At 58.3% G+C, this 14,384-nt stretch overlaps 1 protein-coding gene across 1 annotated transcript; it reads left to right on the forward strand.

Moving 5' to 3' along the window:
• Window positions 1-4,482: 4,482 nt before the first annotated feature.
• Window positions 4,483-7,948, forward strand: ACTB (actin beta). The gene is made up of 6 exons (XM_043915368.1): window positions 4,483-4,621; window positions 5,358-5,486; window positions 5,642-5,881; window positions 6,328-6,766; window positions 6,857-7,038; window positions 7,169-7,948. The coding sequence occupies exons 2-6, from the start codon at window positions 5,364-5,366 to the stop codon at window positions 7,310-7,312; spliced, it is 1,128 nt and encodes a 375-aa protein (XP_043771303.1). The 5' UTR covers window positions 4,483-4,621; window positions 5,358-5,363; the 3' UTR covers window positions 7,313-7,948.
• The last annotated feature ends 6,436 nt before the right edge of the window (window positions 7,949-14,384 follow it).

Below are 14,384 nucleotides of genomic sequence, written 5' to 3' on the forward strand. Positions count from 1 at the left end.
TGGCCTCCTGTCTGCGCCGTTCCCCTGGGCAAGTCTGCCCACACTTTGGGTCCTGAGGCCCAAGGACCCCGCTTGGCCCTGAACTTGAAGTTGCTGCTGACTCCACCCCACTTGGTTCAACCTGGTCGCCCAGTGTCTCAGGCCGCTGGCTGGAGAACCAGGGGCGCCTGGCCGCGGAGCACTGACTCGGGTGACCCGCGGCAGGTCACCAGCTACTCCCGGTGGGTGGACGTGGACCCAGGCCCTCAAAAGCTTCCACACACACACCCCCCTGCCCCCCGCCGGGGCAGGCGCCTGAGACCGGGATGCCCCCCGGTCCGCCTGGGACAGCCGTTAGACCCTCTCGGGGGCGCCCCGTCTCAGCGCTGCGTCACTGCTTCTCTTCTGGAGGACGCTAGCAACTAGCCCTCCCAGCAGAAGGGCCGAGGGATCAGCAGGGGCTCAGCTGCGTGTGTGTAGAGGGGGGAAGTCCACGGAACCTCATGTCTGTTTCTGAAAAAATTCAACCAAGTAAGCCAGGCTGGGAACTTCCCAGGAGGAGGCTTTTCTCTGGGTGCCCTGGGGGACAGGAAGAGAAAGGGTAGTTTTGCAGGATTTTTTAAAACACTCCCGAGGAGGGTCAGAAGTTCCCGGTTTCTCCGGGGCAGGGATCCCCCTTGAATAGATGAGCGTCAGGGAGTTGGGGAGGCCCAGGGCGGGCTGAGGCGCTGGAGGCCGCCCGGTGCCGGCCCCGGGAGAGACTCTGGCTAGAGGCCTGGCCAGGGTGGGGACCGAGGCCTGGCTGAGGCCCAAGAGCACAGGGCCTGGCCCAGCCCTCCCGCCTCCAGGCTCCCCTTCGGCCGGCTGGGCACCTCCTCATAGGGCCTTGCCTCTCTCCTTCCGTCTGGGGCACCAGCACTGCTGTCTTGTGAGACCTGCCTCAGGGATCACACCTGCTTTATTTGGGGTGTTATCTGGGCTGTTCCTCCCTGGAAACACGCCTGGCTGGTTGGTGCTGGTGTGCGGGATTCAGGAGTGGTGTGATCCAGGAGGCTGGGAATCCTGACTGGGTCGCTTCCCCTCTCTTGAGCAGGAGAGCTGCTGCTCTTACGGCAGAGGAGGGAGGGAGTCACGGGAGGCTTCCTGGAGGGGGCAGGCAGCCCAAGAGCTGGCCCTGAAGGCAGAGGGGGAAAGCTGGGCAGGAGACAAGAGGCACCTCAAGCCCAGTCCCTCCCAGGACCTCAGAAATCCAAGGTCCAGAATTGCCTCTCGAGACCATCCCGGGAAAAGGGGACGGGGCAGGGGAAGAGCAGGCCTGGGGGCCAGGACCCACTGTCCCGTGACCAGGGGCTCCGGCTGCTTTCTCCAGGCCTTGGGAGATAAGCGCTGAGAAGGGGGTTGGGACCTAGGAATGTACACTGTGGAGCAGCCTTTGATCCCCATCCCTGGGGACATTTTTACCCAGGGAGGGGCAGTGAGGAGCCTCCAGGCCCTACACCTAGAACCCTTCACTCCAGACTCCGGGCCTCAGTCGCCTCATCCGCAACAAGGGCTGTGTTTGCCGGAATGTCGCCCCTGGTTCACCAGTTGCCCCTTGCGGGGAACCATGGTGCACAGGGTCACTGCCCTCCTGGAGCCAACAGTCTGAGAGAGATCTCCTCCCCCATCTCTTCCTCTGAAAAATGGAGCCTGGGGTCCCCTAGGGCAGGGCGGCAGTGTCGGGGCGGGCTCTGGGGGGAGGCGGGGAGTGGTCCTCTGGTATGGGCTGTAAAGGTCCGCTGGCCTGGAGGCCTCTCAGGGAGGGGAACCGCAAGAAGGAAAGAAGAAAAAAAAAAAATAGCACCAGAAACACAAGTGCCGTCCCCATTGGCTGAGCCGCCTAAGGGCCCCGGGGGCTGGGTGCCGGCCTGCCCCAGCGACAGCTCGGAAAACTCCCTGCAAGGGCAAAGTTCCCGCGAGCGAGCGAAGAACCTGCTCACTTCCTCTCCTGCAGGCCTCCTCCCTCTTCCTCCGGCCGCTCCACTTCCTCTTTCCCTCCTGCTGCCTTTCTCTCTTCAGCTCCTCCCCGCCCCCCAGGCTGGCGACCCAGCCACCCCTTCAACCCTCCATCCTCCCAGGGTCCTTTCTCAAGGCCGAGGACACCCAGCAGGGTCACTAATGCACTGAGACCAGAGCCCTGGGGTGGGGGGGTGGTTCGGTGGGAGGAGGTGGACGCCGGACAGAGACCTGGAAGGACTCGCCTCTGGTCAGCGAGGCCGGCCCTGTGCAGTGGTCTTTGGTGGGAGGGAGGTGTATGCTGCAGATCCCAAAGGACTCCCTTCAAGGGAGGGGCCTTCTGGGATGGGTCTTGAAGGATGCATAGGAGACCACCAGGCTGCTGCAGACAGAGGCGGCCAGGAGTCCTCCAGCCTGCGGTGGGTGGGTGGGGCCCCTCGCTCGAGAAGAGGCGCAATGGTGGCCCAGACCCTGCATCCCAGGGAGCGGCCTCCATCTCCAGCCCACAGAGCTGCCAGGGGCCACCCAAGTCTCTCACGTATTGCCCCACGGCCCCGATTCCAGTCTGTCCGGCACCCCACCAGGCTCAGTGAACAGCCCTCATCAACTGGCAGCAAAGAGGCTTCTCACCGCCCCCCCCCCCCCCCCCCCCGCCACCCCATCCCCACCACAGCTCCTGAATCACAGAGCTGGCAGGACCCAGGGTGGCTGGCCAGATGCCCGTGACTGAGACACAAGGCCAGGGACAGGGCAATCTGGTCCCTGGGAGGCAGGGAGTGGATGGATTGGAAACATTCACCCATGCCCCGGGCTGGTGCTGGGGGAGCTGTTGAGAGTGGTTCCCTGAGAATGCCAGCCTGCGGCTCTGAGCCTCAGGGCTCTGCTGCGTGCTGAGAGCCGGTCACTCTTCCTACCTGTTTGTGGCCTCGGCAACCTTCAAAGGCCCTGCCACCGGCCTCCTGCAGTGGGCTGGACCAAGCTGCCTCTTCCCTGGCCAGATTCCACATCCATATATGGACTAATCTTTCGCTGTTTTCAACACACACTCAGTGAGCACCTACTATGTGTAGCAAAGCCCTAGGCAGGCCTGGGGTGCCTGCAGACAGACCCCTGGGGGCCGGCAGGGTCCCCACGCGGCCCACCCTTGGCTCTGTGTGAGAATTCAGCGTGTGGCCACCTCTGAGAAGCTGCGTGTTCCCCCAGGCTGGGCTGGGTGCCGTGCTGGGATTCCACGGCCTCTTGGGTGTCTCTCTGCCAAACACTGACCACTGCTGCCCACCCTCTGGGGGGAGGGGGGCAAGCTCTCCCTGCTATCTGGCATGGCTCAGATCAGGGAAGCAGCCAGAACACTGTGCGGCACCCAGGTCTGGCCCAGTGTTTGGGGGGAGGCCCAGGGCAGGCGCAGGTGTGCTGGGTCTCGGCTGAGGGCAGCTGGTCTTCAGGGACTGTCACCGCAGCCCCCCACCCTCACTCCTCGCTGGCACGCTGAGTGTCCTTCCCCTCTGCTTGGTGGCCTCCAGATGGTCCAGGGCAATTCAGCTGCACGTGACAGGCAGACGATGGACAGTGGGGCCCGGGCCCCAGGGCTGCGCTGAATGGCCCGGCCTGCCTGCACCCAGTAGAGCTTGGCAGCTGCCCGGGTTAACGGCCCAGGCTTGGCCTTGGCTGGGTGTGACCAGGCAGTTCTCAGAGGCAGCCCAGCTCCATGGAAACGGTTCCTCCGTTCTACAGATCCCACCTCTGTCCAGTCCTGCAGCAAGGGAGGCTCGGCCAGCCGTTGGCCCCTGGGTGGGTTGGGGGTGGGGGGAGGCCTGCCCTGTCCCTGGGGACCGTGGTCCTGAAGTCCCTGTTAAATGGCCACAAGCCCCCTGAGTCCCCGGTGTCAACACAGCTCTGAGCCCCAGGTCTGAGTAATAATGGCCCCCTTAGCACACTGACAACACCCACTTAGCAAGCAGGGCACCCCCAGTCAGAGGCCCTCCTGTAACCCAGGCTTTCTGGACAGTTGAGCTAACGTTGGAAAGGGTGGGGGGCTCTCTGCCCACCCCTTCCCCCCACATCTGTTCCCTAAGCATGCACCCACAGCGACCAGGAACCCTGGCATCCGTGCTGACCCTTGCCCACCGGGGCGCTCGCTGCCCTGGGGCATCCACACCCGGAGGGGCCTGAGGTGGCGGGGGTCCCGTAGCGACAGAGGCAGGCTGGGTGCGGGCCTGGCCGCACGGGGCCGGACCTGGGGCAACTGCTCGGAGGGGCGGCTGCCCGGGGCTCGCACCCCTTGCCCGTGGGCCGCCCAGCACCCCAGGGAGGCCAACGCCAAAACTCTCTCCCTCGTCTTCCTCAATCTCGCTCTCGCTCTCTCCCAGTCCATCTCTTTCTCTTTTTTTTTGCAAAAGGAGGGGAGAGGGGGGTAAAAAAAAAAAAAAAAAATGCTGCACTGTGCGGCGAGGCCGGTGAGTGAGCGGCGCGGGGCCAATCAGCGCCCGCCGTTTCGAAAGTTGCCTTTTATGGCTCGAGCGGCCGCAGCGGCGCCCTATATAACCCGGCGGCGCGAGGCGCAGCCACCGCCGAGACCGCGTCCGCTCCGCCAGCTCAGGCCTCTCGCCTTCGCCGCTCCGCCTTCGCCGCCAGCCGACACCGCAACCAGGTAAGGGGCCCCCCGCGCCGGTCGGGCCACTGCTGCGCCGGGGGGCCGACGCCTCCTCCGGGCAGGAGGGCCCCCCGACCCCCGTGGACGACCGCCGGGCTGCAGAGAGCGGGCTCCTGCGCTCCTCTCGCTCGGGGCCGGAGCTGCGCTCGGGGTGCGCTCCATCGCGGCTGGGGACGCCCTGGATCTCTGTCCGCTAGCGGGCGGCTTTGCTCCTCCAGGGCGATCCCGGGGCGGCGGCGGGGAAGGGAGGGTGGGCGCGGCGGCGCGGCCCGGCGGAGTGGGGGCTGGGGTCGCTTCTGCGCGTGCGCGTGCGCGCTAGGCTCGGGAAGCGAGGGCGGGGCAGCAGGCCGGAAGGGGTGGGGCTGCCGTGGCGCGAGAGCGCCTGCGCGCACTTCCTCCCTGCGCTGCCGGCCGCCTGGCGGGCGTGGCCGCCGCCGCCGCGCGCCGGCCGGGTGGCGCTAGCGCTGGCGGGGCGGGGCGGGGCTGGCGCCCGGTGGGGAGGGGGCGGAGGCCTGGCTTCCTGCCGCGCGCCGCGGGGGCCGCCTCCAACCCGCGTTTGCCTTTTATGGTAATAACGCGGCCGGCCGGCTTCCTTTGTCCCTAATCTGGGCGCGCGCGCGCCGGCGCCCTCTAGCGGCTCGAAGGCGCGCTGCGCCGGAAGTGGGTAGGGCGGGGGCGGCCGCGCCCGACACCCACCTCACATTCCGGCTCACCGCCCGGTTGTCCCCTGCAGTTCACCATGGATGATGATATTGCTGCGCTCGTGGTCGACAACGGCTCCGGCATGTGCAAGGCCGGCTTCGCGGGCGACGATGCTCCCCGGGCCGTCTTCCCCTCCATCGTGGGGCGTCCCCGGCACCAGGTATGGCGCCAGCCTGGGGGTCTGGCTTGGTGGGTCGGTCCTGCGCTCTAAGGAGCTGGCAGGGAGGAGGGTGGGGGGAGGCCTTTTTGAGTGGGGGGGGGTGTCGGTGAGATTTGGTCGGAGCTGAAGGCACCTCCTCGCTCCTCTCTCCGCAGGGCGTGATGGTGGGCATGGGCCAGAAGGACTCCTACGTGGGTGATGAGGCTCAGAGCAAGAGAGGCATCCTGACCCTCAAGTACCCTATCGAGCATGGCATCGTCACCAACTGGGACGACATGGAGAAGATCTGGCACCACACCTTCTATAACGAGCTGCGTGTGGCCCCCGAGGAGCACCCCGTGCTGCTGACCGAGGCCCCCCTGAACCCCAAGGCCAACCGTGAGAAGATGACCCAGGTCAGTGGGCCGCCCGGCCTCACCTCAGCGCCCCTCCTTTCTTGCCCTTCTTTGCCACGCCTTTTCTCACTTATTCTCTCTTCTGCCATTTTCCTAGGACTTTCTTCTCTGAGCTGAGTCTCCTTTGGAACTCTGCAGGTTCTATTTGCTTTTCCCCAGATGGGATCTTTTTCTGGTGTTTGCCTTTCTGACTAGGTGTTGAAAGCATAAAATGCTGTGGGTGTAGGTACTAACCCTGGCTCGTGTGACAAAAGCCAACCGAGGCTGCTGCCAAGCGGCCTTGGAGTGTGTATTCAGTAGGTGCACAATACGTTCTGAAGTGAATCCCCATCCTGGGATCCCCAGCACACTTAGCCGTGTTCCTTGCACTCTTCTGCATGTCCCCAGTCTGGCCTGACTGCCCGCTGTGGCGTCCCAAGTATGACGTGGCCCGTCTCTCCCTACAGATCATGTTCGAGACCTTCAACACCCCCGCCATGTACGTGGCCATCCAGGCTGTGCTGTCCCTGTATGCCTCTGGCCGCACCACCGGCATCGTGATGGACTCCGGTGACGGGGTCACCCACACGGTGCCCATCTACGAGGGGTACGCCCTCCCCCACGCCATCCTGCGTCTGGACCTGGCTGGCCGGGACCTGACGGACTACCTCATGAAGATCCTCACGGAGCGTGGCTACAGCTTCACCACCACGGCCGAGCGGGAGATCGTCCGAGACATCAAGGAGAAGCTGTGCTACGTTGCCCTGGACTTCGAGCAGGAGATGGCCACTGCGGCCTCCAGTTCCTCCCTGGAGAAGAGCTACGAGCTGCCGGACGGGCAGGTCATCACCATCGGCAATGAGCGGTTCCGCTGCCCCGAGGCTCTCTTCCAGCCTTCCTTCCTGGGTGAGTGAGAAGGCCCGCCCTGCCCGCCCCACACAAAGGTCACCCTGTGGCCACACTGGAGGCTAAGTCTGCCTTCTCTGTCTTCCCCAGGCATGGAATCCTGCGGCATTCACGAAACTACCTTCAATTCCATCATGAAGTGTGATGTCGACATCCGCAAGGACCTCTACGCCAACACGGTGCTGTCTGGCGGGACCACCATGTACCCTGGCATCGCGGACAGGATGCAGAAAGAGATCACTGCCCTGGCACCCAGCACGATGAAGATCAAGGTGAGCGCCCAGCCAGAACTGGATGGGGTGCAGATGGGCGTGGTGGTTGTCAAGGCAGCCGCCCTGCCGGGGTTCCTCGTGCACGGGGAGATGATGCCAGGGCCCTCACTGCCGTTTTCTCTCTCCCCAGATCATCGCGCCCCCTGAGCGCAAGTACTCCGTGTGGATTGGCGGCTCCATCCTGGCCTCGCTGTCCACCTTCCAGCAGATGTGGATCAGCAAGCAGGAGTACGATGAGTCCGGCCCCTCCATCGTCCACCGCAAGTGCTTCTAGGCGGACTGTTGGCTGCGTCACACCCTTTCTCTTGACAAAACCTAACTTGCGCAGAAAACGAGATGAGATTGGCATGGCTTTATTTGGTTTTTTTTTTTTTGTCTTTTTTGATTTTTTTTTTCTTTTTTTTTTTGGCGCTTGACTCAGGATTTAAAAACTGGAACGGTGAAGGTGACAGCAGTCGGTTGGATCGAGCATCCCCAAAGTTCTACAATGTGGCCGAGGACTTTGATTGTACATTGTTTTTCTTTTTTTTTTTTTTTTAAATAGTCATTCCAAATATCGTGAGATGCATTGTTACAGGAAGTCCTTTGCCTTCCCAAAAGCCACCCCACTTCTCCCTAAGGAGAGGGGGCCAGTCCTCACCCAGTCCACACAGGGGAGGTAATAGCATCGCTTTTGTGTAAATTATGTACTCCAAAAAAAATTTTGTTTTTAATCTTCGCCTTAATACTTGTTCTTTTTGTTTGTTTTATTTTGAATGGTCAGCCATCGTGGCCCCCTTTTTTTGTCCCCCAACTTGAGATGTATGAAGGCTTTTGGTCCCCCTGGGAGCGGGTTGAGGTGCGGAGGCAGCCAGGGCTCTCCTGTACACTGACTTGAGACCAGTTCAATAAAGTGCACACCTTAAACACACTCATGCTTGGTTGTTGCTGGGCGTTGGGGACAAGGGTGGGGCGTTGGGGCCTCTCTGAGACACCTCTTTGCCCCTGGGGGTTCTTGGAGGGTCACGCAGGAGGAGTTAAGAATTCTAGCCTCTCATGTTTATTTGAGATAAATTGCCTGGCCTGGCCCTGGTATCCCCATTTCTCACTGGTTCTGATATTGAGATTCTTTGAGCCAGGGAGTTCGGGTTCTTTATACCTACCTCCTGCGATTGGGTGGGGGCCTTTGTGACTTTCTATCTTCTTGGAATGGGGGCGGGGCCTCCTAAGTCAGACTTCAGAACCTGCAGCGGGCCAGGGGCTCTGAGGCTGAGCTCCAGAGTAACACCTGCCCATTCACCTGGAGTGACCCCCAGAGGAGGGGCTCTTCCTATGGGTCTTCAGGGCACCTGCCCCAACCGGTGGGTGAGGGGCTGTGGGGGCTGGCAGAGATGGCTCTGGGGGGACTTGGCCAAGGTCTGGATCCAGTCCTTGGGACTGGCGGGTTCCCAATTGGAAGTGCAGGTTGCCCCAGTTCTCCCAAGACCCTGTGGGGGGGGGGCCACAGCCCGCCTCCCAGCTCCTGATTCCCCACTCCTGGAGGGGCGGGGTCTGCCTGGTCCCTCAGGTCAGTCTGGGGCTCTTTGGAGGAAAAGGGGTAAGGTTCCCCTATGATGGATGCCCCCCCTCTCTAGAGGGAGTGAGAGGCAGAGAGACCGGAGATTGACCCCCAAGTCAGTCCAGATAGGTGGCCTTTGGGGGGGGGGCTCCCTCCGTGAACCTGGGGGTCCCTCCAGCACTCCACTAGGAGTTGTGGCCCCTGGGGGCAGAATGACCCACTCCTCCCATCTTGGGGAGAAACTGCAAACCCTCAGGAATGTCCTTTTGCCCAGCATCTTGAGGGGGTGTGGTCAACTCCAGGTCTGGAGGAAGAGGAGAAATGTGAGTGCAAGGCGGTTATCTTTGCGCTGGGAGGGGGACTGATTGACCTCTTGATGGCTTCCAAAACCAAACAGGAGCCCACAGTCCTGGGCTCGCCGGGCAGGTTTTCCTGGGTCAGCACATGAAACAGCAGGTGGGTGCAGAGCGTGCCATCCGGAAGGGGTCCTGTTCAGGGCGTCCCAGACCGCCTCTTTCACCTGGCCCAGAGGAAGAGCAGGGCGCCAAGGACAGAGGCTCAGAAAGCAGGGGCTGAGAAGGGAAGTCCCTGCCGGGTCGGGTCAGTTCTAGTTAGTTCTGGTCTAATTCTGGGGTGGTGGTGAGTCCTGGACTCGGAGCTACAAGTTAAGTTTCCACCTTGGACTGCTTATTCATTCCTCAGGTAAGAGTTGGGCGCCTACTGTATGCTGATGCCTTGGACACAGACCCAGCCCTGGAGGAGCTGTCAGTCCGGAAATTCCTCTCTTCCCCTCCCTCCCTCCTTGTCTTCCTTCCTCCCTTCCTTCCTCCTTCCAAGCACTATCTGCACCGGAATGGGCTGCAGTGGAGAAGAAACCAGCTGGGTTTCCTACCCTCATGAGGCGCCCTGTTCACTGGGGAAGACAGAATAAATAAGAATGTATCATGCCCAGTGGCAATAAGAAGAAAAAAGTGCAGAGGTTGAGAGTGATGAAGACCACAGGGTCGGTCAGGGAAGATGGGGGCCATTCATCACGTCCATATATCCAAGCTCATCAAAGCTAAAAAAAAAATACAGGTAACAAAAGCAGCAGTCATCATTTTGCCTTTTCCCAACAACAAATAAATAATAAAGGACTATAAACCTGGTTGATGGTGGGGTGGGAGTAGCCATGGCTCTTGAATAGGAGGTTTCTTCAGACGGCTTCTTGTGGGAGGGGTGTGTGAGCTGGCCAGGAGTCACCTGGGGAGGTGGAGTGTGGGTGTGCACGTCTCCGGCAGTGGCCCTGATCGAGTGAGGCCAGACGCCCGTGGATGAATGGGAGGGTGGTTGGGGCCATGTGTCTTTTCTATGTGGCCCTGGAGAATTGTGTTACTGTCTACATGCCCATCTGAGAAATGTGAATGTCAGTAACAGCAGGAAGGGTGCTTGTGAGCAGGTGCCCCCTCAGTCTTCCCCTTTGAAAGGAGACACACGTTTGACCCTGCAGGGGCTGCCCCTTCCCTCCAGGGCCCACTGCTGTGCTGATCATCCGGGTTAAGCCGGAGGGTGCTGATTGCCTCCCACCTTCCTCCTATACCCATTCTACAGATTAGAAAACAGTCTCAGCGAGGCCAGGTACACTGGCTCCAGGTCACCCACCTTATGAGTAAGGACGCTGGAACTTGACCCTGACATCTGGGAAGCCTGAGAGATCAACAGGCCGGACAAGGCAAGGTTCAGCCCCCACACGGCTGTCTTCTTGTACAGACCTTGGGCTTCTCTTCTCTGACCCCGGAGTCTCCGCCCTGCTTTCCCAGGGGGTTGGCTCCCCCGTGAGGCCGCTCTGAACACCGGAGCTTCACCTTCTTAAGAAACCGAAACCATCTCTCGCTGCCCAGAACGTCCCTCCTCTCAGAAGCACCCTCTGCCAGGAGGGAACTGCACCCCAGCAGGTGTCCTAAGGGGAGGGGAGTCTCGGCAAGTGCAGAGGCTCAGAGCCTCAGGTCACTGCCTTCATCCCAATGTGCCTTCCTGGAGCCCAGCGGTGAGGGAGGTTCACATACCCCTGGTGACATTGTTGGAGACCAGTCATCTTCTTTGGGGGGAACTGAGGCTGTGGGCAGCTCTACGGGGCCAGTGGCAGGTAGTTCGAGTCACCCAAGGGACCCAGGGACTGGGATCATTCAGAGCCCCTGCCAGTGGTTGACGCCTTCATTCACTCCTTCGCCTTATTCATCATTCAACTTGTATTTCGAGCACTGACACAGTTCCGGAGGAAGGGGTGTTCAGCAGTGATACCCTGACATTGTCCCTGCCCTCAGAGGGCTTCCAGTCTTGCCCCACTGTCCCCGAGGGGGCCTTGAGCCACAGGTGGCTATTTACATTTAAACAAATTACAATTGTGGGCTTTCCTGGTGGCTCAGTGGTAAAGAATCTGCCTGCCCGATGCAGGAGATGTGGGTTCGATCCCTGCTCCAGGAAGATCCCCTGGAGAAGGAAATGGCAATCCACTGCAGTATTGTTACCTGGAGAATCCCACGGACAGGGAAGCCCGGCGTGCTACAGTCCATGGGGTGGCAAAGAGTTGGACGTGACTTAGCGACTGAACAACAAAATTACAATCAAGAATTTAGTTTATCAGTTGCACAAGTGACAGTTCAAGTGTCCTCTGGACGGCACAGGTATGGAACATTCTCCTCCTTACAGAAAGTTCTAGTGGATGGCACTGGCCTGGTGGGAGGAGAGATGTGGACCAAAAACTCACACTGATGGCTCTTTAATTATCCACTGGGATAAATGCCTTCAAGGAATGCTTGGAAGGATACTGACGGAGGAGAACAGGACTGCTTTCTGCGGAAAGGATTTTGGGAGGATAATGAAAGAGAGCCAGAGCTGGAGTGAAAGCTGCCCAACAGAGGGGGTAGCACGGGCAGAGACAGAGAGAGGGTCTTCAGGAGTGAGAAGGTCAGATACACATATTTCAAAAATAAGAGACTTTAATTTGTAGAGCAGTTTTAGGTTCGCAGGAAAACTGAGCGGAAGCCATTCCCCATATACCCGCTGCTTGCATAGCCTCCACCATCAACATCCCCAGCAGGACTGTGCCTTTGTTACCACTGATGAGCCTACACTGATTCATCATATCACCCATACTTTACATTTGGGTTCACTCTCAGTTTACCTGGTATGGGTTTGGACAGACGTCCACCATTACAGTATCATACAGAGTAGTTTCCTGCCCTAAAAATCCTCTGTGCTCTGCCTATTCCTCCCTCTTCTGGTCCCCCTAACTCCTGGCAATTCTTGATCTTTTCATTGTCTCCATAACTTCTGCCTTTTCCAGAATGTCATGTCATGGGAATCATACAGTATGTAGCCTTTTCAGATTGACTTCTTTCACTCAGTAATATGCTTTTAAATTTCTTCCACGTCTTTTCACAGCTTAATAGCTCATTTTGTTCTTTTTTTTTTTTCAGATTTTTTTTTGATGTGTATACACTGCTTTGTTTAGTTTTGGCTGCACTGGGTCTGCATTGCAGCATCGGGGCTTTCTCTGGTTACAGACAGCGGGGGCTCCTCTCTAGTTGCACAGGCGTCTCACGGTGGGGACTCCCCTGTGGCTGAGCTCTAGGCTCATGGGCTTCAGTAGTTGCGGCTCAAGGGATCTAGAGCACAGGCCGAGTAGCTGTGGAGCTTGGGCTGAGTTGCTCTGCTGCACGTGCGATCTTCCTGGATCAGGGATCAAATCCATGTTCCCTGCGTTGGCAGGCAGATTCTTATCCATTGGGCCACAAGGGAAATCCCAATAGCTCATTTCTTTTTAGTGTTGAATAATATCCCATGGTTTCGATGGACTGTGCTCATTTATCTGTTCACCTACACTTCTCGGCAGATGCTATTGAGGGAAGTGTCACCCAAACCCAGAAAGGCCTGTGACAGCGCAGAAGCGGTGAGGCGTTGGAGCTGGCCCGTATTCCCGTCTCCTTAAGCCCCACACTCAGTGATTTCCAGCTCAAGTGTTCCTTGGAATTGGGGATCCCAGGACACATGGAGTGCCTTCCTCACTAGGCTGTGTAAGAACTACGATGGTTCCAGCTTATAAGTACTGAATGGCTCCTCTCTGCTGGACACGTACAATCGCATTTGATTCATCATTGATTTGACAATGCTGATGGAGGGCCTGCTGCTGCCCTGCCCTGTCCAGGGGTGCAAAGCAGTAAGCACACCACACAGCGAGAAACAAACCTGATTCTGCTCCTAAGGGAAGAAAAGGAAGGGGCATGGCAGTCAGGAGGGTCTGGGCCTCTGTGAAACTCCCCCACATGCCTGCCTGAATCAGAGTTGAGCTCCACTATGGAGGCTTGCATAGTTAAACAATGAGGACTCCATTAACATGTGTGTCTGGAGTGGTACCTAAAGGCTGACCAAACCATGAGCTCTTTGAGGCACCGACTGTGCCTGTCCCCACGGAGGTCTGCCCTCAGAGCGCTCTCCGTCCTAACTGGATACTAACTGGCTCAACCTGGTGAGGTGGGAGGGAAATGACGCCCAGAGAGGGCTTGATATGAAACTTGATGTACTGGGTTGAATAGTGTATCCCGAAGGTTCAGGTTCACCTGGAATCGCAGAATGTGACCTTATTTGGAAACAAGGTCTCAGCAGATGTCATTAGTTAAGATGAAGTCATGCTGGCCTAAGGTGGATCTTAACTCCAGCATGACTGGTGTCTTTATAAGAAAAGGAGAGGGAATTCCCTGAATTCCCTGCCAGTCCGGGTGCTTAGGACTCCACACTTTCACTGCTGAGGATGCAGGTTCCATCCCTGATGAGGGAAATAGGATCCCACAAGCTGTTCAGTGAGGCCCTCGAGCCCCCACGCCCCTGCCAAAAATAAATAATAAATAAATAAAAGCAGATACATACACACACTCACATACACAGAGGCAAACAGGGAAGATGGCCCCAGAGGCAGCACTTGGTATATGTGGCTACAGGCCAAGGAACTCCAAGAATTGCTGGTATGTGAGTGCTACGCTGCTTCAGTCGTGTCCGACTCTTTGTGACCTTATGGACTCTAGCTCACCAGGCTTTCCAGTCCATGGAATTCTCCAGGTAAGAATACTGGAGTGAAAAAAAAAAAAAAAAGAATACTGGAGTGGTTGCCTTGCCCTCCTCCGGGGGGATCTTCCGTACCCAGGGATTGAACCTGCATCTTCTGCAGGTTCTGAATTACAGGCAGATTCTTTACTGCTGAGCCATCCAGGAAGCCCAAGGATTGCTGGCAACTCCCCACAACATAAAAGGATCAAGGAAGGATTCTTCCCTTGGGCCTTTGGAAGGAGTATGGTCCAGTCAACATTTGCATTTCTGACGTCTAGCCCCTAGAAGTGTGAGAAGATGAATTTCTGTTGTTTAAGCCACTCAGCTGGCTGTAGTCTGACATCCTCCTCCCAAGAAACACACTTGCTTAGAGTCACCCAGGAGGAAGTCGGAACGAGCGCTCAAATCCAGTTCTTTCTGTCCAGAGGATTTTTAGCACAGGCTCTAGACACAGGGCTTCAGGAGCTGCAGCACGCCAGCTCAGCAGCTTCAGCTCCCGGGCTCCGCAGCAGTATCACTAATTGTGGGACACAGGCGTTGCTGCTCTGCTCCACGACACGTGGGATCTTCCCAAGCCAGGTGCCAGGTTTCAACTGTGTCCCCTTCATTTGCAGGCGGATTCTTACCCACTTGTACCACTGTGGGAGTCCAACAAATTATTTTTAAATGCAAAACGTTACGAGTGAGAGCATATCATCTATACATTAACTTACCCAGAAAATATTTA

This window comes from Cervus elaphus, chromosome 10 (assembly GCF_910594005.1).
Source record: "Cervus elaphus chromosome 10, mCerEla1.1, whole genome shotgun sequence".
Lineage (NCBI taxonomy): Eukaryota > Metazoa > Chordata > Mammalia > Artiodactyla > Cervidae > Cervus > Cervus elaphus.

What these genes read in the sequence shown, in the direction of transcription:
- ACTB (XM_043915368.1), top strand. Translation starts at nt 5,364, where the DNA reads ATGGATGATGATATTGCTGCGCTCGTGGTCGACAACGGCTCCGGCATG. An exon ending in ACCGTGAGAAGATGACCCAG is followed by an intron (nt 5,882 to 6,327) that starts GTCAGTGGGCCG and finishes CTCTCCCTACAG; the next exon opens with ATCATGTTCGAGACCTTCAA. An exon ending in CTTCCAGCCTTCCTTCCTGG is followed by an intron (nt 6,767 to 6,856) that starts GTGAGTGAGAAG and finishes TGTCTTCCCCAG; the next exon opens with GCATGGAATCCTGCGGCATT.